This window comes from Chaetodon auriga, chromosome 5 (genome assembly GCF_051107435.1).
Source record: "Chaetodon auriga isolate fChaAug3 chromosome 5, fChaAug3.hap1, whole genome shotgun sequence".
In the NCBI taxonomy this organism is placed as follows: Eukaryota; Metazoa; Chordata; class Actinopteri; order Chaetodontiformes; family Chaetodontidae; genus Chaetodon; species Chaetodon auriga.
This window is the reverse complement of record NC_135078.1, coordinates 7,364,547-7,391,314: the sequence shown is the minus strand read 5'-3', so window position 1 is coordinate 7,391,314 and position 26,768 is coordinate 7,364,547. Positions and strand designations below refer to the sequence as shown.

Sequence of the window (26,768 nt, the reverse complement as noted above, 5' to 3'; positions counted from 1 at the left end):
AAGATTCCATAGAGGACCTGACTCCTTGATGTCATGTATCACCGTCGTTGATTAACCTTGCAGTGTAGTTGCTGCAGAATTTGACTTGACTTAGCCGATATCTCTCCGTAATTATTTACAGATTTATTTTCATGCTTTTACTTTACATCTGCTTTGCTGTCTATCGTCGTGGTTCCTACCTGTGCTTTATATGGCCACCGTGTGAATAAAGGAAATTGTTGAAGGAATCAGGGCTTTCCCTCAACACTGTTGTGGTTAGCGCTGAGACGAGACATCAGGCGGAGACAGACAAACACTGTGGAGAACAGTAACACAGTGGCAGTGAAGGAGAAATTGGGAGGTCTTGGAAAGAAGAGGACGCCCTCAAAACACTTGTGAAAGAACTAACACGGATGCCAAGGACAGCCATCTGTGTTTACAAAATCATTTGCTTTCTCTATTTGTCTCCGTCTCTCTTGCACTCACTCTGATTCACTGTTCATTCTTTACATATGCTCCCTTTGTGCCGCATAAAATACAAGCATGGCAGTTAAGGACACTCGGGCCCTTTGGTAGGAACATATGTTCAGCTCTTGCAGCTTTTTACAAGTGTGCAGAACCCAGATGAGAGGATCTAACGCAAAGTGAGACCATGGCTTCAAACAAAGCCCCTATATGGGCTGATATTACAGGCTGAGGAGGGTTTTCATTGTTAATAATATCATCCAGGCATTTTGCGCAGTACCAGATTTTCTATGGATTTACTGCTTTTCTGTCATAGTGTTTAAAAATTCCCCATCTGGCACGCGAACATGTATTTTCGTAAAAATGTATGGTGTGTTTTGATTTAGGTGGTGCTTGCCAGAATCTGCACATCCATCTAAAGCAGAGAGGAGAATATCCTGCAGTGTTTAGTCTAGAAGTCTCCACTATCACTTCATAGTGAAATGCCTTTCTGCCTCATGTGACTCAACCTCAATAACAACTGTTTCTTGTTTTTTTATTAAACCTTTATTTAACCAGTTAAGTCCCATTAAGATCACAAAATATTTTCAAGGGAGCCCTGGCCAAGATACACAAAACCACATACACACAAGTGTTAAAAATAACACAAAAACCAAACATGCAGTGTTAACTCAGAATCATTTGCATGTATTTACTTTCAGTATGTGCTGATAATGTCTTTGATATTGAATTTGTGAAATAAGGATATTGCTTTTAGAGTGGAACCGCGTCCTATTCATGAAATATTTGGTTTGATTCAAAGTATTGCAGAACAAAATGTGATTTCTGAGCAGCAGCATGTACGCAGGAGCCTTTGTGTTCTAATGCTGCATAGCCACCTTACTGACTTCCTCCGTCTTTGACAGCCTTTCTTGTGAGGGTTGTCAGGTGGCACAACAGTGCCACCTAATGTTACCTCAACAGGAAAAACCAGACAGGGACCATCAGGTGCAGAAGGAGCTCTTCTCACTGGCTCGTTTGAGTCTTTTGATGGACTGTATGATGCTGTGTGTGGCAGCTGGACTTTTATTCCAGGCACTTGTGGCCACATTTGTTGCTGAATAAACCTTTTACTGGGCAGACAAAATGTGCGTCAGTGCTTGCATTAGACTTGGTCAATAATCTTAAATCGTGTGAGTCATTTTTTTTTTTTTTTTTTCTTTTATTAGGATTGACGTTGCTGCTGATTCAGCTCATCAGACAAACCCACTAAAGCTCTGCCTTCTTGTTTTTCCAGGTGTCTGATGTAGGATCAGAGAAGCTCTTTTCCCCTACCACACCCAAAGGTAAGAGCCCGCTCTGTTTTCTTTCAGCCTCTGCCTCATTCATACTCATAACAACAACTGGGTTTTGCGAATGAGTCCAAATCTCCTCCGCTCTAATCCTGCAGCTTCCATTCAGATTTAAATGTCAGCAGACATTAACAAGGTCTGGTGACTACATATGCATACATTTTTGCTGGGGTGCGGAATAGCATTTCTTGGACGACCCCGCCAAAGGCTTAGCCCTCCTACATATTGGTTCATTAGAGGGGATTTAGAGCCTCTCTGCCACATGCTCCCACAAATGGGAACTTCCCTCAGGCAATACAAGCTCTCTGACAGCAGGCCTGGACCATAATGGATGCCAAAGGAAAGAGAGAAAGAGCTTTGTCAGCCCCCCAGACAACACAAATTCTGTGTGTGCGTTCACATATGCACATATGTGGATTATAAGGCCTTTGCTTCTGCATGTTTATGCATGATTTCATGTGTTTTTGTGCTTTTGTGTGTCCATGTCCAATCACACACATGTGTCAGTGTATACCGTGTGCAGATAGAATGTCAGCTGCACCTGTTTATTCACTAAATGCAATGATGCCTGCCAGGTCAGAGCAGGGAGAAAGGTGACAAGTTGTGGATGCAGGGCGCCAGGGAAGGGGAAGTAGGTGCAATCAGCCTACTAGTGACAGATAGCAGCATGCAGACCACGTCCCCCGAGGGCAGGAGCCAGGAAGCAGGACCATTAACACAAGCAGAGGAGGAAGGAGGTGCAAGTGCACAACAGTGTAAACTGTGGCCATAGGAGGAATATTGGGGGGTTGGGGTTGTTGTCTGCAAGACAGACAGGACAAACAGATCGGCTTGGCTCAAGTGGACTGTTGAGAATGTCATCATGATAGACACCATGTTAGTGCAAACTAGGATGTCACTTAGACATATTTGGCTTTTCTCAGCTTTTTATTTCCCCAATATTTGTTGAAAACTTTCCGAGGTTGAGTCTCATGGTCAAACTCAGCTTCACATAGATTATACGTTAGTATGGCAAGGCTAGAGATCATTGTCCTGGGGTCATTGTACAAACAGCTTTTCACCACTTTTGTTTTTCGTCTTGGTTTTAATTTGGTTCACCGCTCCTCTGAATTTTAGCCACAACGGAATGAAATTTGCAGCATCAGTGTTACTCTACCTTCTGTCTTTTGACAATCACAAATTAGAGGTTTTTGTTTACCTCCACGTCGAGCCTGCACTGTGAAAACTGGATTCCCTCTCAACAACATATGAAGGTGTTGCTTGGTTTAGCACAGTAGCTTTGACTGCTTAGTGGAAAAGCCTGGCTGACAAGGAGGAGAGAAAGCAGGCCTGCCGGCAGCGTGATGTAGATGACCTGTGACCGTCGTCGGCCTCGTGAAACTAGCGTTCACAATGACAATGACTTCCAGACTTGCATGCTTTAGGAAACAACTAGACCGCGTCCAACTCCATCTATTCTGCACCAGGCAGCTGGACTACTGCTGTTGTCAGCTGTCAGGGTGTTGACTTATTTTCTTTGCATGCCCGTACAGAACATGGCTGCAGATAAACATACACTGCCGTGGAGAACTGTTAGCATCGGCACATGCACAGACATAGCTGTTGCCTTTTACACGCATCCACACTCTCCAACACCCCTTTCATGTCAGATGGCGAATGAAGGCCTCTGTAGATCTTGCTAATGTGCACACAGGGCTGAGGATTAGGACCGTGGAATTACATCCAGATAATCCAATCAGCGTCTCTCCTGATTGTCACACAGATCAAGCAGATCCTGTTTGGAAGAAGCAGTAATGTAGAAGAAGGGCACCAGATTAGAATGAAGGGTTAGAAAGGGTGAAACAGCAAAGAAATCAGCACTGTGGTGAAGTGATTTGATGATGACAAGGAAGACGTTATCATGCTACAATTGCCGAGCTGCCACCAGCCGGCTCTCTTCTCCCATTCCAGTGTTGATGTTTTGCGCTGTAATGGGTTCTAGGACGTGTTTGTTTTTGGCCTGGACTGGCTTGTCTGTGTGTAATGTGTGTATGTGTAATACAGAGCAGCCCACAGGCTGTTTTCCTCTGGTTTAAAATGTGGCGTATGTGTCCCATTACCGGTCTCGCTCACGGTCCTGTGGGACCAATGAAAAGCCCGCTTTCCTCTGATCACCAGGCCTGTTGAGTCGTTGGCTGCGAGACACTCAGACAAATGCACACACACACACAAACATTATGGCACACATAAATTTATAATGCTCTGATGATGTTGGGCTTGTACATCTCTCTAGGTAATGACTGTTGTTTCTTTCACCGCTTCCTTGCTTTTCAACATTGTGCTCCTCTCTGAACTTTATTTTGGTGAGCAGTTATGGGTACAAACAGTTGAGGTTAAGACCAAATTGCACACAGGCCCACAGTCTGTCATGTTAATGAAACGGTTCAGGATTAATAGAGGAGAGGAAAGACCAACATTGTAATCAGCGAAGGCAGAGCGCTGTAATTATGCATACTGAACATGGCTTTGGGCAAAACCCAGACACCCTTGCCTTCTTTCTCTCATATTTTGCTTTTCGTCATCTCTGCGTTGCTTGTCTGTTGACACCCTATTATAGATGCAAGCCAACAGCACCGATAATAGCACAAGTTAATTGTATCTGTAATACCACACACTGTGCAATTCCTTTTGGATGCTGTTACCCAAGAGCTAGCACAAGTTCTGCACAATGTCTGTCTGTGTTGGTGGTTGTGAGGTAGGAAGGCACAGCAAAGGGCAAGCATTATCTAACAGTTATTGGTTTTTTGTTTATTTCCTGTCTTAAGCCTCCTGCAAATTATTGATTTCCTGGAGGATGGCATGTTTAAGTAAAAGCGCTATGAAGACTTGTCCTCCACTCAGGGCTACTCTTATTGAATTGCAGGTCAGAGTTTACTGTTGTCACTTGCTTGAAGGCGAATGAGAAGCTAAATGTAGCTGCTGAGCATGTACGGGGCACCTCCACAGAGCACAGATAAACACTTCACTGCTAGGCTTTCTTATAACATTTCACAATGCTGCGCCTGTGGAAGTGGTGGGGAGTTATCACCTAGCTGTCACCAGCTAGAAATATCTGAGAAAAACACTTTGGAATCTGCTGTAACTATGTTGAATGTTGCATTTGTGGGTTTTAGAGCAGTAGGTATTGTCTGGGCAAGGTCTTTCCCTGCCCCTTTGTGTCTCTGAGGTCCGGTTGTCCTAGCTAGGTGCTACCTGCCATGGTGTTAGGATAAAGCCGTGTGGTGCGCGGTCCACCAGACAAACCTGGGGCATCTTGGGATAGCAGGAGGAAGATTGGTAGAAAACCCATTTCTGAAGTGGATTTGTGGCCTTGTAATCCTGATTAATTTTGACCCGTTGTGCTCATTTTAAACAGAGCATTACAGTAAGCGTGAACACAGCAAGCTCCGGGGCGAAACCAGGAGCTTAGCGGCTTTGGGAGGCTTAGCTGCAGATGGCATTTTAAGCCGGACTTAATAAATTGTTTCCATTAAACTTACCGGCCCACACATACTGGATTAGACCAGTGGAACAAAGGAAGGAGAGAGCGTGCAGACGAAGAAGAGCAAAAAAGCACACACACAACTCCCATCATGCACATCTGACTCTGTTAACATCTCTCTGAGGCCGCATGAAAGGTGAAGACGGGGTTACTGTGGTGTTCAGGGAGATAGAAGCTTTTGGACATGAATGCAAAATGCACTCACTTTAGTTCTCTTGCTCGTCAGGGATGTCGGACCAATTTGCTTAATTGACACAGAAGTAAACAAACAAAAAAAGATGCATAAACCATTTAGCTTGGCAGTGGATTTAGGGCTTATCCTCTAACTGTTTATATATAAACACATTACCAATGCTGTAGCTTAAGGATTTAGGATCTGCCCATACCGTTGCTTTTTTTTTTCCATGGAGCTCTTTTACTCATATATCAATCTGCTATTGTGGGAAATCAATTCCTTATGGTAGAACCCCACCCCTCCCCTCTTCTATCCTCAGCCCGCCTCCGCCGTACCTCCTTCCCCCATCGGCTCATGGCTTGCTCCCTAAGCTCTCATTATGTGCTACACAATCCAGGGTCCCCGTGTCGAATCGCTAATCAACCACCCTGTCTGCAGGCCTGCTCTCTCAATAGGTGCTGAGTGGCCTTTGTTCCGCCACTACTGTTTGCTGCATGTCAATAAAAGAGCTATGGCCTCCTCCTCCTCCTCCTCCTCCTCCTTCTCCTCTGCTTCCTCCTCCTCCTCCTCCTCCTCCTCCGTTACCTGGACCAGCCATAGCTACAGGCCTGCTCCTGCACTGCAAGTTTCAGGAAAATGAAAGACAGTCTCACCTGCTAGATTCTGAATGCCAGAGAAGGGAGGACGGGTGGTGATTGGAGAGGGAGCAGCAAGGTCAGGGGCGGGGGGGATTGAGGGCAGCTCAGGCATAGTGAAGTAGATGAGAGAGCATGTTTGTATTCAGCCAGGCAGTTCTCCTCTGGCCAGGTCAGTGTAATGTATCACTAACCTCGGTGGCCGGCCTGACTGTTTGCAGCCTCTCACCCATTAAATAATGAATGGAGGTTGACCCTCTGACCAACAAATCAGCTTTTCGCCATCGCTGAATCAGGATGGAGTGGAGGTAGATGGAGAGTGTGGCTGGCTGGTTGGCTGGCTAGCAGGCAGGCTAGATGACTGGAGGGCAGACATGTTGTTGGAAAATCACAAGGGCTGCAGAAGCTTCACACAGCCAGATTAGCAGGCGCTGGAATTGAGGGCAGCCATCACCGCTGTGGAATCTAAGCCTGGTGAAGCTCACCTCCTGTGCCTACTGCGATTTGTTTGACAAAGTCCAGGCAGCTCGCAAGATGTGCTTTCTTTATCAAGAAGGCCAATGTTCCTGTATTGACATAGCACTTATGGTCAGGCTCTGGTGTTTTGGGGTTTTGGGCACTCGTATTTGAGAGTCACACTATGTGCAAAATGGAGCTGGTGGTTGGTAGTTTTGGATGCGTTAAAGAAAACATCCTTCTTGCTTCTTGCACCATCTCACTTGTTACTGAGCTGGAACAGCAGCTCATGTGTTGCCCTGATTTAATTAAAATATTAAAAGGTACAAACCCCCTAGCAGAGGGTGCATGGGTTAGCTAACACTCTCAGTTCAGGGAGAGAACCAAACACTATGGCTTGTTTCTTTATTAATCTTTGGGTTATTACTGTTCACAGACATAGGCCAGTTTATGAGCTGGGTGATTTGTTTTTGGAGAAAGGGGCTGATATTAATGCTCCCTTTATTGATAGTGCTAATGCTGTTTGTGCAGCCATCCCTGTCGGAGAGATGAAAATAAATAGGGGGAGCTCAGCGGAGATAAGACACGTGTTTAATTATTAATTGAGCCATTACTGACAGAGATTGCCTTTTTTGATTTAAAGCAGGAAGGCCTGCTTCGGGGACAGAAAAAGCAATTACAGAATTCCCAGCTTGCACCGCTGCTGCCCATCGTTTCACCGTTCGCAGCGAGAGGAGTGAAAGGAGACAAAACACTCCCACACACATACACTCACACACATCCTGTTACACTGCGGTGTTCCATAAATTATTTTAATTCTTCTTCAATATTTATAGCGTTTTAAAGTACGATTACATCGTCCTGTATTATTTATGTAGAGTGGCAGGCAGTCAAAGGGACTAAGCCACATTACCCACAATCCCTCTAAGGCCCAGCACCTTGAAAAGCTAACTGAAGGGAATTGTTTGGTTTTGTATGATTCAGGAAGTGATGTCAAACTGCAGCAATTCTTATAAGTGCCTGTTTGAAAGACAAAAAAAAAAAAAAAACCACTCCTGATTGTCTATGCACAGCAATTAGCTGCCTTGTAAAGTCATTGTTAATATGTCATGCTATCCCTGTGTGCACTCGGTGGCCCCTTTAGAGCACTATTATGTCCATTAGAAAAGTGTCTGCTCTGTGCAGAGAGCCCGGTGTGCATGAAATATTAACTTAGTCCCTGTTTAGAGTATTGGGTCACTGCTGGTTGAGCTTCAATCATGAGGCAGAAGCTCTGCTGGATAGTCAGTGTATTTCTCCCTCTTGTCAATGTTTGCCATTACATGTCAGGCCGCTTGACACCTGTCAGTCAGTGCTATCAGTCCCTGTCATCTATGTCAGCGAGCCCATGGGTGGTGATCAGCTATTGTGACAGAAAATGAGAGTCACATTGAAAGCTGTGTGATTAGGCTCCATTGTGTGGCTCTCTGTTCATTGACTGAATATGGATTCAGCTTTAGCTGTGGAGAGGGAGCAATTACAAAATCACTAAAGGCCATGGGGGAGTTTGGGGATAAGTTGTCAGAGGCATGAGCAGCATTTTGGCTGCTTCACTTTCACAATGCGTCTTCAGTGTGTAAGGCCAGGGGTGTGTCATCTGTGAGCTGTGCTTCCCATCTTACCGTTCAGAGCATGTTAGCTTACACAGAGAGTGTCACTGTATAAGTCAAAGTGAATATATTGAATCATTTCAATACTCAAAGCCGTCTCCCATACGCAACAGAGGCCGGTGTGCCCCTGAGGCTTTTCAGTGCTGTCTCTTCAGTTCAGGTTAAATGATCAAATTTAAGCTTAGTGCCATGATTCTCTTCAGCGATTATTCCATCAGCACGTGAGAATAAATATCTCTTGCTTTGACCCTGAGGTGACATTTATACCTCAGCTGTCATTTCTATTGGTGCAGGCATCAATTCAAAGGAGAAGCGTTGGAACCAGCTAACAGGTTTACTGTTGTTTAAAAGGTTAAAGTCTCCCTCCGCTCAAAAAACAGTTTTGATCCTACAGTTGGATGTTTGAGCTTCGCTGTGCAGAATGATGAATGTGCAGAGTTTCACACTAGAAGGCTGTTCTGAAGCATTTCTCTGTGCCCAGTGAAAGTCCAGTTTCAAAGGCGAGCCTATGAGCATGACTTGTGACATCACAACTATTTTGGAAACCAATCCTGGTCCAGTATTCAACTGACACACATGTAATGTGGAAACAGGACGGTGCCAGTGCACCCATGGTTAAAGCATTCAAGGAAAAAGATAATTTGATAAACCTCTTTAACAAGCAAAGACATCCCATTGACAGCAGATCTGCATGCTGAACACTAACCGTCTGAGCAGTGGTCTTTCTGTGGTCTAGTTCACTCACTGCCTCACTCCAAACCAAGGTCTGTGTAGGGAGCTGATGCATCACCAGTAAGTGAGGAAATTAGAGACTCCCCGACAAGGGAAAAGCTTTTTGGCGGATAAGCTGCATCCCCCTGCAGTTAGTTGACCAGCTTGTGAAACACAGGTTGACTCCCATCTCAACACGGAAGCACCATTGGCTAAATTGTATGTAGGCTCCTTGTTTTTTTTTAGTTTTTTTTGTTGTTGTTGTTTTTAGAGGGGATAAAGGGAAGAATTTAGAAAGGATAGCTCTAGAGAGCAGTAGCTCTCATCACATCTTCCGTCTAATCTTAATCCTCCTCCTCCTCCTCCAATGGAGATGCAGCCAGCTGCAGTGTGGAAGGCATTTTCATTGTTTACTTGGGAGAATACATGACCAGCGTCTTATCACGACTGTCAGGCCTGAAATGTAAAGCGTGTCGCCTGTGATCACTTGCAGGTTTTCTTGTTTTTAATCCTTTATTCCAAGCTCCAGTCATTCTGCCAGCGAGAGTGGGTTTTCCCCCGCCCTGCATTTGTTTGAAGATCCCAGTTCCCTGCTATGTGCGTTTTAAGCTCATCTGTGTTGAGCGGTTCAGAGCCAATGTTGTTTGCAGATGAGGCTGTAACGCTCATTGACAAAGCCAGATGGTAGGCGATTGTGGCCAAACACGACGCTTGGATAATGTACAATCGCTGGCAAGGGGACAGTCATCAGCCTAGATGGATATTACAAACATGCTTGTAATGGATTGGACATTTTGGGAAGCAGTTCACACAGGCTTATAAAGATGGGAAAGCCATCGCCAGGAACAGAACGGATGTAAAATGCCTCAGATTCCATGACGGACAAGGACATCCATGCATTGGAAGAATGTGCCAGAGAGGATTCCTGGGAGAAAGGAGATGAACCCAGGAAACAAGATCCCAAATCAAACAGAAATGTCAGCCAGCCATATAAAGTATTTTCCAAGTATTTCCAGATGGGTGGTCCCCCTCTCCTGTTTGTACAGTATTTGTGAGCTCCATACCTTTCCAGTGGTAGCATATTATTATCCGTGTTTCTGTCAGTGGCTTATCAGAGTCACTCTGTCTAGAGGCAAGACCGCAGGTTTGGACTAGTACAGTATGTCAGTATGTTTGACAGAGGGCTGAGTTTGGAGGGGTTTGTCTCAGAGCCTAGCTATTAGCCTTGAAGTCAACACATGGTGAAAGCAGTAACCCGACACACACTGCTGAGAAAGGACTTGTGTTCGGTGCTGCTCTGTATTTCATTGGCCATGAGTCCCATTAATCGTCCCAGTGTTTGTTAACAGACAGGCGGTAATTCGCTGAGACACAGGGGCCTGCATTTTGGCCATTTCAGGGAAGGTTTGGGAAAAAAAAAAGAACATGCACAGTGTGGTCTGCTCCAATATTCAAGCGGTCATCTGTTTGGCTGTTGTTTTTGGCTACCGGTGAATTCCCTGCACTGGGCCCTGGTGGTGGGGCCCCTAATGGCCTCTGACTGACTGTAATACTCCATTCAGCAGAGCATGGGCTCCAACCTCCCTGGCTGTTGGGTTAGTGCTGCTGTGTTGAGGGGTGAGCAGCAGGACTGGGATTTCACTGCTGTTTGCTTTGGGAACGAGCGAGAGAAATCGCTCCAATGCCACACGACCCAAGCAGAAGTGTGTACAGAGCACTATCAGCAGTATCAGCCAGGGTTAGACTCATATATGGTCTATTCATAAGATATTTGTTTCCACCTCTATACTATGCACTTAGCTTTTGTGTTCCTGAGCCCATTTAGTAACATCACGTGTTCACAAAGTGGTGAACCTCGCTCCATCCTTGCTTGTGAACGTCTGAGCATTTCCAGGATGCCCCTTTCATACCCAATCATGATACAATTACCTGTTACCAATGAACCTGTTTACCTGTGGAACGTTCCAAACAGGTGTTTTTGGAGCGTTCCACAACTTCTCCAGTCTTCAGTTGCTCCTGTCCCAATGTTTGAAACGTGTTGCTGCCATCAGATTAAGAATAAACATATATTAACAGGTCAAACATTAAACATATTGTCTTTATACTGTTTTAAATTGCATATATGTCAGAAAAATTATCAAATGATCATTTTCTGTCTTGTTTTTAGAGTCAGGGTTGTATATTGTAGCTTATCATTGCACTTTATCATTAATATTGCTATTAGTGCTAGGAGTGGGGTCAGTTTTAGTGTTCCAAAATATGTCTAAGCTTCTTTATTTATAATGCAACATATCGGAGACGGTAACCAAAACCAGTCACCTTCAGTCCAAAACCATCAGCGTTGATATCGACCTTCGAAAGACCACATCTGGTGAAGCCTAACAGTGATAAATTACATCAAAATTGCAGCTCCCTGTGTTTTTGGAAAAGATCTATATACGGTTATTGCTATCACTAATGATACAGGTATTGACTCTTCAACTGTTAAGTGTGTGGCAAGTGCTGAAGTGCCCAGGGCTCCTTATCAGCTGCGGTACACTGTATTAGTGTGTCGGGTTGGCGTAGCACTGACCTAATCCTGGTAGCAGGTGCTACTGGAGCCGAGGTAGAGTGGACATGTTTTTCAGGGAGGATGAGCCATCTGGGTCTTGATACTTTATGGTGCTTAAAACACACTCTCAAGTGTGACACTCCCAGCACTTACCTTTTAGCTGCACACAATAATCTAAGCGCTGGCTGCTAAAGGGAGAGAGGAGGCTTTCAGGAGAATTTACAGGGTTTGATGTGGTGTGGAGCCTCCGCTTCGACACGGATTCATGAAACAGTCAGACACACTCGGCGGTTTGATTTTGATTTCTCGAACTCTTTCAGTGTTGTTTTGTCATCTGCAGTCTGAAACATGTCGAGCAGAAAGAAAAGTGTGTTTGTTTTGTTTTGCTGCCGTTTCGTGCTTTGGTGCCAGCCCGCCTTGCGCGACACTTTTCCGGGGCCTTGTGTTTTGTTTTGTTTTTTTGTTTTGTTTGTTTTGTTTTGTTTTTTTCTGGTGTAGTCTGTTTCATCTCACAAGTGATTTGGCTCGTTTCAGAGTCCAATTTCGCTCCTGTTTCACCGTGCATCCCCCTCCACTCGCAGACATACTCGCATTCACACATTTCCCCAAACTGACACGCCGCCTTCACACTCCAAACAAATCAATTCTTCACTTGGAGCGCCTCAGTGAAATGTGGTAGCTCATCGCAGGCCTGAAAACGTGCAGGCTGTTGTTAATGTTCCTCACCCACTATGCCTCGCGGAGGTGTGGCCGGGGCTTAGAGGAGATGGGGGCAGACGGTGGTGGGCTTAGGTCAGCAGCAGTCCCAGAGGTCAGGATCCGGGCCTCGCCTCCATTAGTTTACCTGACACAACTTCCTGCCCTCTGCTCCTTCTCTCCTCTGCCTTATTAACCAGCCTCTCTCTGCCCCAGTCTGGGTCACTTTATCCCTCTTTCCCTGTCATGTCTTCTCACTCTAATCAAGAATGATGAATGCGGTGCAAGGAAGGACAGCAAATGTTTGTAAACCTGATACACCCTCGATTGTCACTCTTCTCCTATGGCGGCGGAGAACATGGTGGTTGGGAGAGGGAGGGGAGTGAGCTTGACGAGGTGTGTGTTTGTCTAACTAAGCTCTGTATGAAAGCTATTCCAAACACGTCTACCTCGACCCTCTTAAGTGTGTCACCAGCCTTGACATGTAATTCATCCCAACCTCCCCCCCCAAAAAAAAAAAAAAAAACTGGTGCAAGATATTTTTTTAAGCCTACTTTCAGATATCACAAGCTCCGACTGCTGCAGAAAAAAGGCTTGTAACTCATAAGAACACAGCTCTTTTGGCGTGTAGCCATTAGCGGGGGAATATGGCAGCTCTAGTCTAGTCTTCAACAGCTGCTGGGTCTCCATCTGTAAGCCTAATTACCCAGCAGCACCCCAGGAGCAGCTCAGCAGCAGGATCCTCCTATAGAAGAGGCATTGATTACATCAGTGTGTCTATACCACGTGTTTCCCTCGGGGGCCTGTAGATAGTATGTGAAACTTAAGCGCAAGCACTTTAATGCACACTTGGGTGCTATCTTTAGACAAATAGAACTTATCCGAACCCATCCATCCTCCCTGAGAGGGAAATCTTTCGTGCTCTCTGGATTGAGATTTAAAGATGAATTTCCTACGAACTATATGAAATGGTAAGAAAATTCAGAAGAGATTTTTAGTGGTTTTGATAAGCGTGCATATATAGCGAATATTCATTGAACTTATAAAATCATCATCAGCGCTGATTTTGATCAATTCAGTCAATTTCAAGTCATCCTGGAAGTTCTTTATTCGGCAAAACCCTGCAAACATTCGCTGGTTCTTGCATCTCCAAAGTGAGGATTTACTGTTTTATATAACTGTAAATTGAACATCTGTGGTTTTTCAACTGAGCTCCGTGAAATTATGATAGGCCTTTATCACTGTTTTCGACATTTTAAAGATATCGACATAAATTAACTCGATAATAATAGTTGTTACTTAAAGCCCTAACAGTGAACGTTTTCATCAGCGGATCTGAAAAGTGTCACCAACATGAAACATGAATATATTTTGAAATGCATTTCTGCTGTAGCTGTGGTTGCGAGCTGGTAACCTAGCTTGTTTTTAGCTTTTTATTTGTTGTGCCCTGTGGCATGCTGTAATGTAATCTTTTGAATGACTGCGAACCATAAACTTTGATCTGCCTAGTGCAGCTCAGCGGCCCCAGCCTGTAATAACAGGATGCTTCAACAAGAAAACATGACAAGAAGAAGAAATGTGGTGCTTGATTGACGATCTAGCTCTCTGGCAGTTGTTGATAAAGAGATATTTGTTTTTAACCGCTGTCACCTATAGAACGCCGCCTCTTGGAAAAGCTAGCTGCCTCAGCGTTCTTGGCTGTCAGAGGGCATTATTTGACATCATGACAATGGCTGTCGTATTTGCATGAAGCAGGTGAGCAGCTCAGGCGACTTGTAAGTCTAAGCCACAGCTTGTGGTACCGACAGACCCGTGTATCTGGAAAACACTTGAGGAAACACGATATGTCGGCAAAGATTCCACCCCTTTTATGGCACTAAATAACAACGGCTGCATATGTCAAAACAGTGAATGAGCTATGGCGAACAGTTTGGAGCTGTCAGCTTCCAATTGTTGCTTTGCTCTCAGAGTGGGGAGTGAAAATGGAGATGGAGGAGGAGGAAAAGAAAAACATGCAGGCTCTTTCAGCCCACTGTCATGCCACTTAGGATTTGTTGAAGGATTTTCACCCAGCCATTTCCCTTCCATTGAGAAGTAATCAGTACGGCACTGAAAGATAATATTATATCCACTTAGAGGCTTGTGGGCTTCATGCATGTTCATACATGAAATGAGGCTGGAAAGCAGTGCCTCTGTTTACATTGTTGAGCGCTCACTCCCTCCATTTCTGCTTCCTGGCTTCCCTGTCTTTGTGTTTCTTACATCTCATTCTTTCTCCCTCTCTCTTTCTTCCCTACCGCCTGTCCTTCCATTCTCCGTGGATTGTGAGCCAGTTGGTGGGCTAATAGAGGATGCTTTCCTGTGGGGCACCAAAGTGATGCTGTTCAGGCGTTATGCGAGCTTAAGTAAAGCTGACACGCTGCTCAAGAACTACAGCCCACACTGAGCTCCACAGCAGCCCGTGGAGAGACTCTGAAAAGGTCTTAAAGGTATGGGAGACACAGGGAGGCTGCCACTGTCCTCCCACCACTGTGCTGTGATGTGGGAAGCAGGAGTTAAGTCCTTTATTAGATGTGGCAGGCGTTGTCTCCAGTCACCTCGATAATTGCAGCACCACGTCCACCGCCATAATCAATTGAGACAGCTGCTGCTGCGGCGTTCAAGTCCATCAGGCAGGCGTGTCATGCTAATTAATGAAATGATAAGGCTAGTGCTCGCAGCATTGCACAAATAACTCCTGAAGGCTCCCATTCTTTTCACTACAAAACTCATACTTAGAGTTCACATCAGCCCTCCCTCTCCCTGCCTGTTGGCAGTCTGTCCGCAGCTGCCTCAGGGTAAGACTGGTCACCAGGGTCGGTGATGGGTCAGTGACAGTGAAAGGGGTCAGATTCCAGGCTGGCAGGGTGGGCCGTGTCAGAGGAGCCATTAGACTTGAGCTTTTCTGTTGAAAGTTCCAAGATGTCCACCCTTTTATTTAGGAGCGCCCAGTGGCACTGACCTTAGATGACCCAGCTGTGTTCATAAGAAGCCGAGACTGATGGCAGTCCCAGAGCACATGAGCTCTGCTAGAAGCAGCGCTGCAGGGGGATGGGCCGTGATGGAGGTTCAGGAAAGAACTGTGGCGGCATCTCACTTCTCTGCAGCACATTATAGCCAGGGGTTAATGAAGGTTTAACGTTGCTTGTGGAGCACCGCTGGACCGTGTATGAGAAAAGAATTTAGACAGTCAATATTTAGACCTCTGCGTGTCTGTCTCTTTCTTTCCGATTTGAAGATGTGCTCCACGTCCCATCCACAACATTGCCATATGTGCCATGAGAGGTGAATGGCATATGTGTCCTGCACCATATGGCTGGTGTTTGAATTGGGATCCGATATGCACAGGAAAAACTGATTCATTCCCGCAGCTTGAGCTGCCAGCTCTCTGAAATGAACATTAGGTTCTCAATTTATGCCTGGGCTTTGACTGTAAACGTGTTACAGCTTAACACCCATCCCCATTCTGCTGCCATCCACTCCTTTTGTCAGCTGCAGCGAAGAGACAGAGACAAATTGAAACGTGCCAGCTGTCCCCACTCTTTAGCTCTCTTGGCCAGCTTTCTCCTCGTCCACTCCCCCATTAACATCTCTGAGTGATTTGCAAAAATGTTGCCTTGGCTCCCCTCGTTACCAGCTTGGAGATGCTCGAGGCAGATTAAATAGTGTGAGGGAAAGCAAGCCACTGCAAATTTCTCCTATGATTTTATTATTAGCACAATGATTCAACACTGCTCAGCCCTTCTGTTCCCCTCATACAAAATCATTTTGTTGAAATCACCCCACCTTTTTTTTTTATGACTGAATACCTCACGGCAATGAAGTGTTGATTGGCAAGACTGCGGTTTCCTGCCTTCTGCCAATATCTGTTATAGCCATCTTCCACAGTCACTCACTCGTGAGCTAAGCCTTGGCTCTGTGCAGATTGCTTGTCTAGAGAGGTACAAAAACCAAATCATTGTGAGCTCAACCGTCAAGAGCAGCAGAATATTCTGTCAGCCAGAGCCAGCGGGAGGCAGATCAAGGCAGCGTACAGTCTCACATACCTTATGCATCTTCCAACGTCTCTCAGCCGATATGCCGCTTTATTTAAATATCTGTCTGTTCATGTCCTTATTTTATCAGTTCCCTGACTGTTTATGCTTTGGCAAAGCCATGAAGGGAGTGAACCGCCGTGTTTGCCTGGTAAATGAGAACACCCAGTGGCCTTAAGCTTCTCTTAGCCCCCGACACCCCTCGTCACAGGGAGAATTTGCATACCCTCATATCTAATCTGAAAAGGCTTTTTGCATACAGGTTATATTTCCCTGGCTGTTGTATACACTGGCATTGTGTCAGCAGTGAGCAGGTAATTTATGTAACACACTTATTTGCATGCACAGCACTAGTTTGCTGAGGGTTTTAGTTGGAAGCAGAATCAGAATATTCTCTATGGCCCCCGTCTCATTCATGAGGTCGCTGGGTCCATTTGCAGGAAGCCAGGTGTGTGTTTAAAATAAAGTGGTTCAAAAAAAAAAAAGCTTCAAAGTGAATGCCTTTTAAAAGCTCTCTGTCCTTCAGGGCTTCTACATTCTGCTCTTGACATGACGTGTGTCAACAGGCCGTGCTTTAGAGGGATACCCCGGTCACAGCGAGGAGCCACGTCATCCTTCATTGACGTCTCTTGGATAATGACAATCAGCCCAAACTAGTCCAGCTCAGGGCCAAGCCATTCCAGGCTGGTCCAAGCCATTTCAAGCTGAGCCATCTGGCTGCGTAAAAGCCACATAGGACCAGATCGGTGCCAGCTCTCCAGATGTTCCACAGGGGCAAACAGGGTCACAAGTGAAGGATATTGGAGGCGGGAACAGCTGTGTAGCGACACTGTGCTCACCCCAGACTCCCCGCTGGACACATCAGTCATGACCAGCCAATCCCAGCAGCCTGTTGTCCGTCTGCTACCTTAGTCCACGTTACCCTCTTCTGTCCGCCCCTCCAACCACCAAACCCGTATCACTGCACACCCATGCACGTGTGCTCTGGGCAAGGCCCAATTCCCCTGAGTAAGCAGGGCCACAGGAACGACTATAAAAAGATCAATACTGGGATGAGATGTCATCTGGTGAGCAGACCTGCCAACACCCCCCAAGGGAATGTCCCTGTCCCCCCGGTGCACTAACCCCGCAAACCATCTGCTCAGGTTTGCGGGACAGGGCTTCAGGACAGCACATTTTTTGTATGGCATTTGCTTCACATGACTGCCTGTGGCTTGCCTACTGCTTCCCCCAGTATGTGATTGCAGGCAAAGCGTGTTCCATGTCCCGAGGAAAAAGAGAACAAAACATTGCCGAATTTGGCAGTTTGTTGAAATGCTTGACAGTTGTGCGGTTTTGCGGCGAGGGGACGCTGTTTGTTGAGAAACAGCCGTGATTTTGCTACATATAGCCCTTAGGTGACATGTGTCAGAGAGGCATTCCTGTCATCTTGTTAGCGCTGCGTGTTAGTTTCCACTCAGAACGGCTGCTGCTGGAACAGAAATGTGACAAAGTAATTTATTAGGTAAGTGTGTTCACAGTAACAGTGTTTTCTGCCATCAATTGTTTGCTGTTTGCTGCTGAAGAAGCTGGAGCACCTGCAGTTTAAAGGGCTGTCACACAATCACTCTGCTTTTGTACTTATATAACAGGAAGACATCCTGGCATGATGCCATCAGTTCTGAAGCAAACACATAATTGAAATTATGTACCCATTGGTCTCGTTTTTCTCGTTCTGTGCTGCCCTTCACTTTAACGAAGACGCTGGAGCTATAGTTGTCTGTTGTGTGCCCAGGGTTTGCACAAAGTTTGGAAAGTGCTTCATTCGAACCGCCATGTTTTTAAGGTTGGGAATAGGCTTGAATTCAAATACAGTGCATGAAAGATGCCTGATATCCAACATAATCTGATGTTTCATCTGCACAATCACTCATGTAATCCAGAAATCTTGTCGTCATATTTGTTTGTTGTCTCCTGACCTTGAAATTAGGACGCATTGAATAACCATGATCAAAAAATACATTCACAGTTAATATGAGCTACTTGTAACAGCAACAAAATGACAGTATCCATTGATTGCTGTGGGAATAGAAGAATTCTGTAAGCTTCATTTTTTGCAGTTGCCTTTAATAGTAACAGTTTAGACGATACAGGCTTTGAGAGTCTGGAAAGTTTTGGTTTAGGTACCTTGAAAGTGCTTGAATTTTACTCTTGAAAAACTGTGCGAACGCTGTGTGCATTTGTGCGTGTGTGTGTGTGCGTGTCTTAGCTTGCAGAGATTTTAATGAGGGATGGGTTGGTCTGAGCTGATACCTCCCTGCCTCCATTAGAGCCCATTAGAATCATCATTAAGATAACCCAGCGCTCACTGTGGCCCTGGCTTCCCAGCATTAGTATTAGAATCCCCTCTCTGTCTTCTAGTGGTCGTAGTGAGACTTCCTTCAGTATCACTTGCCTCGCATTGTGTCTGGGAGAACAGGTTGCCACGGCAACATCACCCAGCGGCGACATTTCAACTGTGGATATTTGCTTCTTTGCCTGTTTGTCTGTCTGCGCCCGTATCTCTGTCTTTGCCTTCAGTCTTCCTCTTTCTCTTTCGCTTGCAGGAGCGAGAGCTTGACAGTTTAATCCAAATCCCAGACCCCTATAAATCGGGAGGTCTATATACGCCTGGACCCCGGAATTCATTAGAAAATCGTGATACCTTAGCCAGCCCCAGTTCTCCCATAAAACGCAAGGAGTGAGGGAGGGGGAGCTCGACAAATAAAAAAATAAAAGCTCTGCCCTGCCTTTTTATTGGTCTTTTTATGGGTGTTAGGATCCTTGAAAGATTAAGCAGGCTGTTAATAGGGACTGGATATTCCATTAGAGGGCTGCATGTCGAGTTCTCACTGGCTTGACAGCAGCTCCCGGCTCTTCTCATTTTTTTTTGGTACCGTCGAGAGTGCCCGTGGAGCTTTTTTTAATTGAGGCGCTAGTAAGCCTTCTGACTGAAGTACTGCTGCATCAGAGCTGTAGATTAGAGCCGCTTAGAGAGCCTCATCTCCACCAGGCTGTCTTCTCTCTTCCTCTGTCTCTATCTTTCTCTTTCCACGTGTGAACACTTTCCTGCTCTGATTTTTCTATGCATGTGATGTCTCCGTGCTTAAAACAAATTAGACCGTGAGCGGCTTTAATGAGTTGAGGGGCTATAGTAGTGTTTTAGCTGTTGTAGTTGTAGCGCTACCATCTCCTCAAACTCGATTTCTTTGTGGCCCATTTTGCTTTCCTTTGAACTCTGAGAGAAGCAGGAGATCGTCAAACGTCGTTTCTTTTTCATTAAGATTCGTAAGTGCTTTGAGAGCCTTTGTATGTGAAAGGTGTCGAGATGCTGCATTTTCTGCCACTTTCATTTTCCTGCTACAACAGCATATAATTACAGTCATTAAATTGCAACAGCCTAAGTATGAAAAGTCGTTGTTCAGTGGAATGCCGATTATAAAAGCTTCTCGTCTGTTGAAAAGACCCCTGATGAATGGTAAAGACAAAGTGGTCGAGTTCAGAGTGCTTTGCTGTGGTTTCCCAAATCCCCTGAAAGATCAGGAAGGGAGGATAGAAAGGCGCAGCGGCAGAGGGGCCAAGATAAGGGGCCACGATCTCCCTTCACAGCACAATTGAAACATAATTATTTCATGCCAGAGTGTGTGCTCAGCAAAGCCCTGAATAGGGGCCGACATTTAACTTTAATTAGCTGTGATTTATTCATACTGACTGGATTGCGGGAAGAAATTGGATCATCTGATTATAGTCAAGCATGAAAATGACCTGATTAAACACTTAAAGGAACCCAGGGAGAGGGAAACAAGGGGAACCTTGGGCAGAAGACACTGGGACAACACTATAAAGGAGGAAAGGGGGCCATGTCGAACTTTCCATTGATCATGTACACTCCTCTGAAAAACACAGTGGCAAACAGGGACTCCTGTTATCTGATTTGGGCATCATGTGTTTTTGAATCAAATCAGGAAACAGCTTGACATCTCAGATGGCCTCAACGTAATTTAAACTGTCAGATAAGCTTTTTCAGACACATTTTCCTCTTACGCTGTACTGTTTCATTTTCTTCTCAGGTGTGCCAACGAATGAGAGTCCCGAGTCAAAGACTTGTAGCTCAGCCAAAGTATCCGGGCTTCAGCGCAGCCAGGAGCAGAGCAACAGTGAGGTGCCCTTCACACCTCCCGTGCCAAGCCCCACCCCGGCTTCGGCACCGACGGGCTCCCCTGCCCCCGCTGCAGCGGCGGCCCCCCTCGAGGCCCCTAGGTCGCGCCTCCCCACCCCGCCTCCTCTCAGTGTCAAGAAGGAGCAGCATCCTCCACCCCCTGTCCCCACCCCTCCCCTGTTGAGGGCGCCACCCCACCCCCAGCCCCACCCTCCTCACCCACACTCGCACCAGGAGCCCCGCGTCCTTCCGCCCCCACAGCACCACGCACGGCCGGTAATCAGCCACCAGGTGCATCACCCGCTGTACAACAGCCTCCACGACATCAGGTAGGTTGTTACATGGGCCTGTTTGGTTACAGATGCAGGAGCACGCAAGAAAGTGTAACACGCTGACGCCATGTTTGTGTGTCTGTGTAAGAAATCTTTACACCACTGACTAAGAGTGAGGGAACAGATATTCTGTGTCCATGGAGCTGTTCAGTCTCAATGTTTCACCTTTTGTACCTAATCAGGGTGTTGCGCCGCAGACGCTGCTGCTTTCCTTTGATATGTTCCACTTACTGACGGTCTAGTGGAGGCAGCAATAAAATAACTGCGATTTCCAAATTAATGTAATGTAGTCCGGTGCGACATGGTACCGTACAGCACGTTACTCGACGCAATATTGACTGTTTTCACACGGATATTGATTTTTCCGCCACACAAACTTGCAATAACCAGCTGTCAGATTTACTGTTTTTAATTGAGCAACGCTGTGGTACATACAGCACATTCAACTCTCTCCCACTTCACCTCATCCTCTCAGAGTCTGCCTTCACCTTTTTTATTTCAGTGTAAGAAGTTTTATTGGAAAATCATTCTTATGATGTCAAAGCAAAGTGTCAAGCAGAGCTGAGCCAGAAACAAAGCAAGTGAAGACATAAATACAACAAACCTACACACAGTTATCGCATATAAACCACAAGGTGCTCTCCCTGAATGTGTCATGCTGCTGCCTTCTGACTGAACACTCTGTGAATAAGTATAAAATGCACTCTGTGTTTTTTTGTATTATTAAATCATCATTCTTTTAATGGAGAATTATATCTTGTCTGCCATTAAATCTTCAGCCACAGCAGCAGTCCAGTGGCTCTTCCCAAACAGCACTTGCCTCCATCCCCTCACCACCACCTCAGCGGGCTCCCATCCTCAGCCCCCGCCTTGCCTCTGTCCATAGCTAATCTCTCTACCTCGCACTATTCCTCTCTACGGAGCCCGGCCCATCGCCATCCGGCCATGTTTGCAACCCCAGCCACACTGCCTCCACCACCGACCTTACCGACCAACAGTTTAGTGGTGCCTGGGCACCCCGCCGGCACCCCCTACCCAGGTAAAGCCGCGCACCTCACTTGCTAATGGTAGCTTCAGTGCGGACACAAGCTCTTAGTATACACTGTAGCTTGTAGAGGCACAAACACTGACTTTAAGTGCCCTTTCTGAGTTAGTTAGACAAAATGATTGCAAACAGTGGTAGTATGTTTTGTACTAACACATTCAGCTGCATCTTTGAATATTGATGTGTAATGACATGTACGCTCAGGAGACAGGCTGTTGCATGCTGACTGATTTTATATTCCAGGCTGTGTTTTATGTTCAGTTACACTAGACTTGGCTGCGCAGCTCTACTCTAGTCATTACAGTTATAAGAAAAAAATATTTAAATGAGCATCGAATGCTAGAGTAGCAGTGCAAAGTAACCGGAGAACCTGGAATAATTAGTTGAAAATGTTTCAACTAATATCACCAGCGTTCAGGTATGATTTGCTCATCTGGTAAGTGTTGATTTATTACATTTGTGTTATATTTTCTTTGATACTGCACAGTACTGTATGTCCAAGTATATATTTAAGCATACCCCTAATGATGCATTTGCTAAAGATATGATGGTTTATTTCCGCCTTTACTGATTTACTGCGTAGTTACACTGATGTACTTTATTGCTAAAGGAAAACATTTAGGTAAATAAGGGCGAGTTGGTTTTCAAAGTGAGTACATATAGTAAATAGTAAATGATCATTTGGCATGTCAGAAGCACCATATGTAGCACATGAGATAATGAAGCACAGCAGCCAATTAAAGAGGTCTTTTCTAAAAAGTCAGCATATTCCTTAAGTCTGTAAATATCAGCAATGCAGTCCAGTTAGTGCTGCAGCTACAAATGCCACGAATACCCTTCAATAATTTGAAACACGAGCCAATCACCGTGGCGCAGCACAGACTGGAAATAAATCTAATTCAATTAGAAAAAGCGGTACTACGCTGCCTCTCCCACAAGTCACGAGCTTTAATGTTAGGTCTTATTTTCACTGGTGGAGAACATAACATGGACTGTATTCATAGTAGCTTAGATTTTAAAAGGGTGATGAGGTCACTTGGATGCCCCACTGGAAAATGTCAGCTAACAACTGGACAGCCATCACAGCTGGAGATATCTTCAGCGTACTGAAGCAGCAGCACTGTAGCAGTCACGTGTTGAAAAATGCTGCACTCAGTCAGCAATCTGATGCAACCAGAATTCTGTTTCCTCCTGCTAACAGTATGTGATTTGTAAAGATTTGGTAATATCTTCAGTGATTTAATCAAAACAAGCAATTTCATGCTGCAATACAAGGAAACAATTGTCTCCAGCGATGATGGGTGTCTCCAAAACATGTAATAAATATGCCAAGTTGTGCGCTGACTTTCTAATAGAGGGCAAGAGTGTGTGTGTTTTCTGCTGGGATGACTCTTGGTTCTCTCTTGTCTTTAGATACCAGCCTGTTGATATCATTCAACCAACCAATCATGTATTGCCAGCCTCATTCGGGGATTCTGATTGGCACATTGTCACAGGCAACTCTCTTACCACCACCAATGAGTCCCCACGTAGAAAACCCTCACAGCATGAGCTGGAGAAACAGAGAATGCCAGGTGACTATTTTCTTTCCTCTCTTCTACCCTTGTTGTGAAGACTGACTGGGCGTCCGTGCCTTTTTTCTTGTGTCCCCCCCCTTCCCTCTCCCCAACCCTTTTTTTTTTTCTTTCTTTTCTTTTTTTTTTTCGTCTTTTTTTGGTTTTCCCCGCTCTCCTTTCTTGCAGAGCATGACCTCCTGAGGCAGGAGCTGAACAACCGCTTCCTGGTTCAGAGTTCAGAGCGGGGCCGGGGGCCGTCCGCCTCGCCGCTGGCCCCCGTGTCGCTCCTGAGGGCCGAGTTTCACCAACACCAGCACATGCACCAGCACCAACACACCCACCAGCACACCTTCACGCCCTTCCCCGCCAGTCTGCCCCCGGCCGCCATCCTCACCCCGCCCACCGCACCCCCCATGGTGCGTACCCAAGCCAGAAATGTGAGGATAAGTAACAAAAAGCTCCCATAACTTCCCACCCACCCACCTGTCGCCCCTCCCAATCTCCTCTTCGATCAGTTCCTCCCGTTTTTTTTTCTTTACCCCAAAATACACCAAATATGTCCCGTAGCTGCAGGAACCCCTCCCTTCAAAAAATGTGACACTGACTCAGTTTGAATTTTGCTCTTTTGATTTCTGTATACTGTTCTGCTGCTAAAGCCTGAGAGCTGAGAAGCTGGGAGTATCACATCTGTAATATAAGGACAAATACTGGGCAGATATGGCCCACTGGCTGCCAACCCCCCCTTATCACACACACAAACACACACACTAGCACATCTACTAGTTCTTCCACATACGTTGCTAGTCGCTGCTCTGGTTGGTCACGTGCTTTAATCCTTCACAACTTCTTCACACGCAGCCGAGTTATTTTGAAAACCGTACATCCACAGTATGCATCACTTTTCATAGAGGCCATTTTCCAACTTGTGACACGTCTGCCAAACAGGCCAACGTTAACCAAATTTATCTCAAATTATTCACCTTCTTCTAAACTTCGACATAGATTTTGCTGTTCAGTGTTTGCCGAGGATCAAAAAAAAGGGGATTTGCCTGAAGGCAGGCTTTTCAATTGTTTGCATATGGATGTGTTTTAAATGGTTTTGAATGTTTTCATTTGCCTCTTCAGAGCAACAAAGGCGCCGTCAAACAGATCTGTGTGTGAATGCATTCCTGCGGACTTGTGTATGTTTGTGTGCGAGTTTCTTGCCATATGTGTGTGTGTGTGTGCGTGTGTGTGTGCGCACAACTCAACGGCAACTGTACTTGCCAATGACAATTTCAAAGCCTTGCAGTCGGTCAAGTGACTTCATTGCAGATGAAGGGGGGATGACATCACCGCAAAACTGTTTTGATAATGTTTGTAATTGCTTCCGTGCTTTGACTGCCATTAGTCTGGGGGATGGGGGTGAGGGGGGGGAGTCAAACACTGGCAGCTCTCAGATTAGTGTGGAGGAAAAAAGGTTATGACTATTCATCCGTCATTCCAAATGCACGGCAATCTCCAACATTCGATTCAGACCTTTGTAGCTTTTCAGCATTTTGTCTAATAGATCTGATCCATCTTGACCTCTGATTAAAAGCCTGTGGACCCATTAAGGCCCTGCTCCAAGATTATCCCCCTCCTGAACATTAGAAATCAAAGCTCTGGTATTTATGGCACAGTCTCAGATAAGAATAGAGTCCGTGCCGTTATCTGGCCTGCTGTTCATTCCTGACATGGAAGGAATTATATACAGTGCACAGTCCTGTCTTTGAAGATGAAAGAGGTGATTTTCCTCATCTCGCTAATGCTGGCATTATGTAGCCCGTGATGTGCATACCCCCATCTGTTGTGTTGTTACAATGGAATTTGAGACTGCCATTAATGTCTTCTGCTGTGTTTTGCCTTTTAATTGAAACTGTGTTGTTACTTAACTTATGCCTTTTCCCCTCCCTTCCTCCCCGCAGTAACAATGCTGTTTTTCTTCTTGCTTAGAGAGGCAGGAGTAATGATGATGTTGTGGTTGTTTTTACTGTACTGTCATGAAAAGGCGAACCAAGTATGGCCCAGTCGTGCAGCCTCTCTCTCTCTCTCTCTGTCTGTCTCTCATATTTTCTCCTGCTCTCTAGACACACCATCTCATCTCAGCTATGTAACAGTACATGGCTAATGGCTGTAATTAATGAAATTATGAAGCCTCTATTTTTGTTTATTGTTCAACGCCCTCAAGCAGCTGGCTTGCCAAATGGCAGCACTGAGTGTCTCTCCTACCCCGCCCCCTTGCCCCTGCCATGTCTTTGGACAAGGAATATCCTTAATTGTTATAAGATGAAATATTAAGCTTTAATTAGCCAAAGCTGTTAACTATAAAACTGTGACAGGCACCATAAATTATAAGGGGAAGAGTTTTTGTTTTTTCTTTTGCCTTTTTTTTTTTTTTTTTTTTTTTTTTTTTTTTTTTTACAAGGCCGTAAAACAGCCAAATTCCCTCTCCCAGTGTCAGACATTAAACAGGCAGCGCCTTCAAAAATGCAGAAGAGCTGTTTAATGAGCTCGGAAGCTAGTTCGGCGTTTCCTCTCAGTAGGCTGTCTGTCTTTGATTTGGGCCCATTATCGCCCACAAACAGGGCCGCCGACACCATTGCTGCCGCTGCGGCCATTTTGTGCGCAGATGTGAATGGCCCTGCTTCACCGTAGGGCCCCTGACCCAAACTCGCGTCTCCACCAGCAGCTCAGCCAACCCTGCAGCCAGCTCCCCCCTCAACCACCCGTGTCGCTGCACACGCGCGCACACAGAAACACTGATTCATACCCACTCATTTTCCTGCTTTATGTAAACCCAAAACGTCTGCGCCTGCCAAGAGAGCTTTGTGAAAACACTCGCAAAAAGTACCTGCAAATGGTTTGTGTATTTGCGGAATAGGAATAAGTTACTGTCGCTTGTAATTAGCCTGTTTCAAAATAGAGGGCCAGTATTGGCTTGCGAACACACGTACAAAGTCCCCATTCATACACGGGGCAACTTTCTCCGTTCTCTCCCTCCCTCTGCTCCCTCTCAGCTTACTCACTAGATTCCCATGTGTTCAGGACGTGATCAGAAACATTTTTTCAGACGACATAGTTTTTGTAACTCTGATCGTTCTGGTAGGCAGAAGCTCCACCACAGAAAAGGTTTCCTCTCATCAGTTCAGCATGTCAGAGTTATATCAGTTTCATGCTGAGATGTCCTGAATTAGCTCCTAACCGTTGCAGATGTCGTCTTCTCCATTCAGATTCAGTCATAAAAGACAGACACACAAGAGGCTCCATGTATTCTTCCTTTGATTTTATGCAGAGAATTGGACCTTTTTTTTTTTTTTTTTTTTTTTGACAAAATCTCTTTTGAAGTCTGGTTTTCTATCACCCAAAACAAGCTATATGTCTCCACGCACTCCCCTC

At 45.5% G+C, this 26,768-nt stretch overlaps 1 protein-coding gene across 10 annotated transcripts in view; it reads left to right on the top strand.

Moving 5' to 3' along the window:
• Window positions 1-26,768, top strand: part of fbrsl1 (fibrosin-like 1) — a 268,866-nt gene that overhangs the window by 231,542 nt on the left and 10,556 nt on the right. For 7 of the 10 annotated variants that reach the window (XM_076730320.1, XM_076730324.1, XM_076730322.1 and 4 more), the window contains 4 exons: window positions 1,721-1,769; window positions 20,330-20,747; window positions 21,530-21,789; window positions 23,538-23,788. In XM_076730320.1, coding sequence (XP_076586435.1) covers window positions 1,721-1,769; window positions 20,330-20,747; window positions 21,530-21,789; window positions 23,538-23,788 — 978 coding nt within the window. Of the gene's footprint in view, window positions 1-1,720; window positions 1,770-20,329; window positions 20,748-21,529; window positions 21,790-23,208; window positions 23,370-23,537; window positions 23,789-26,768 lie in introns of all 10 variants that reach the window. The other 3 variants (XM_076730325.1, XM_076730323.1, XM_076730319.1) reach the window with 2 other exon arrangements.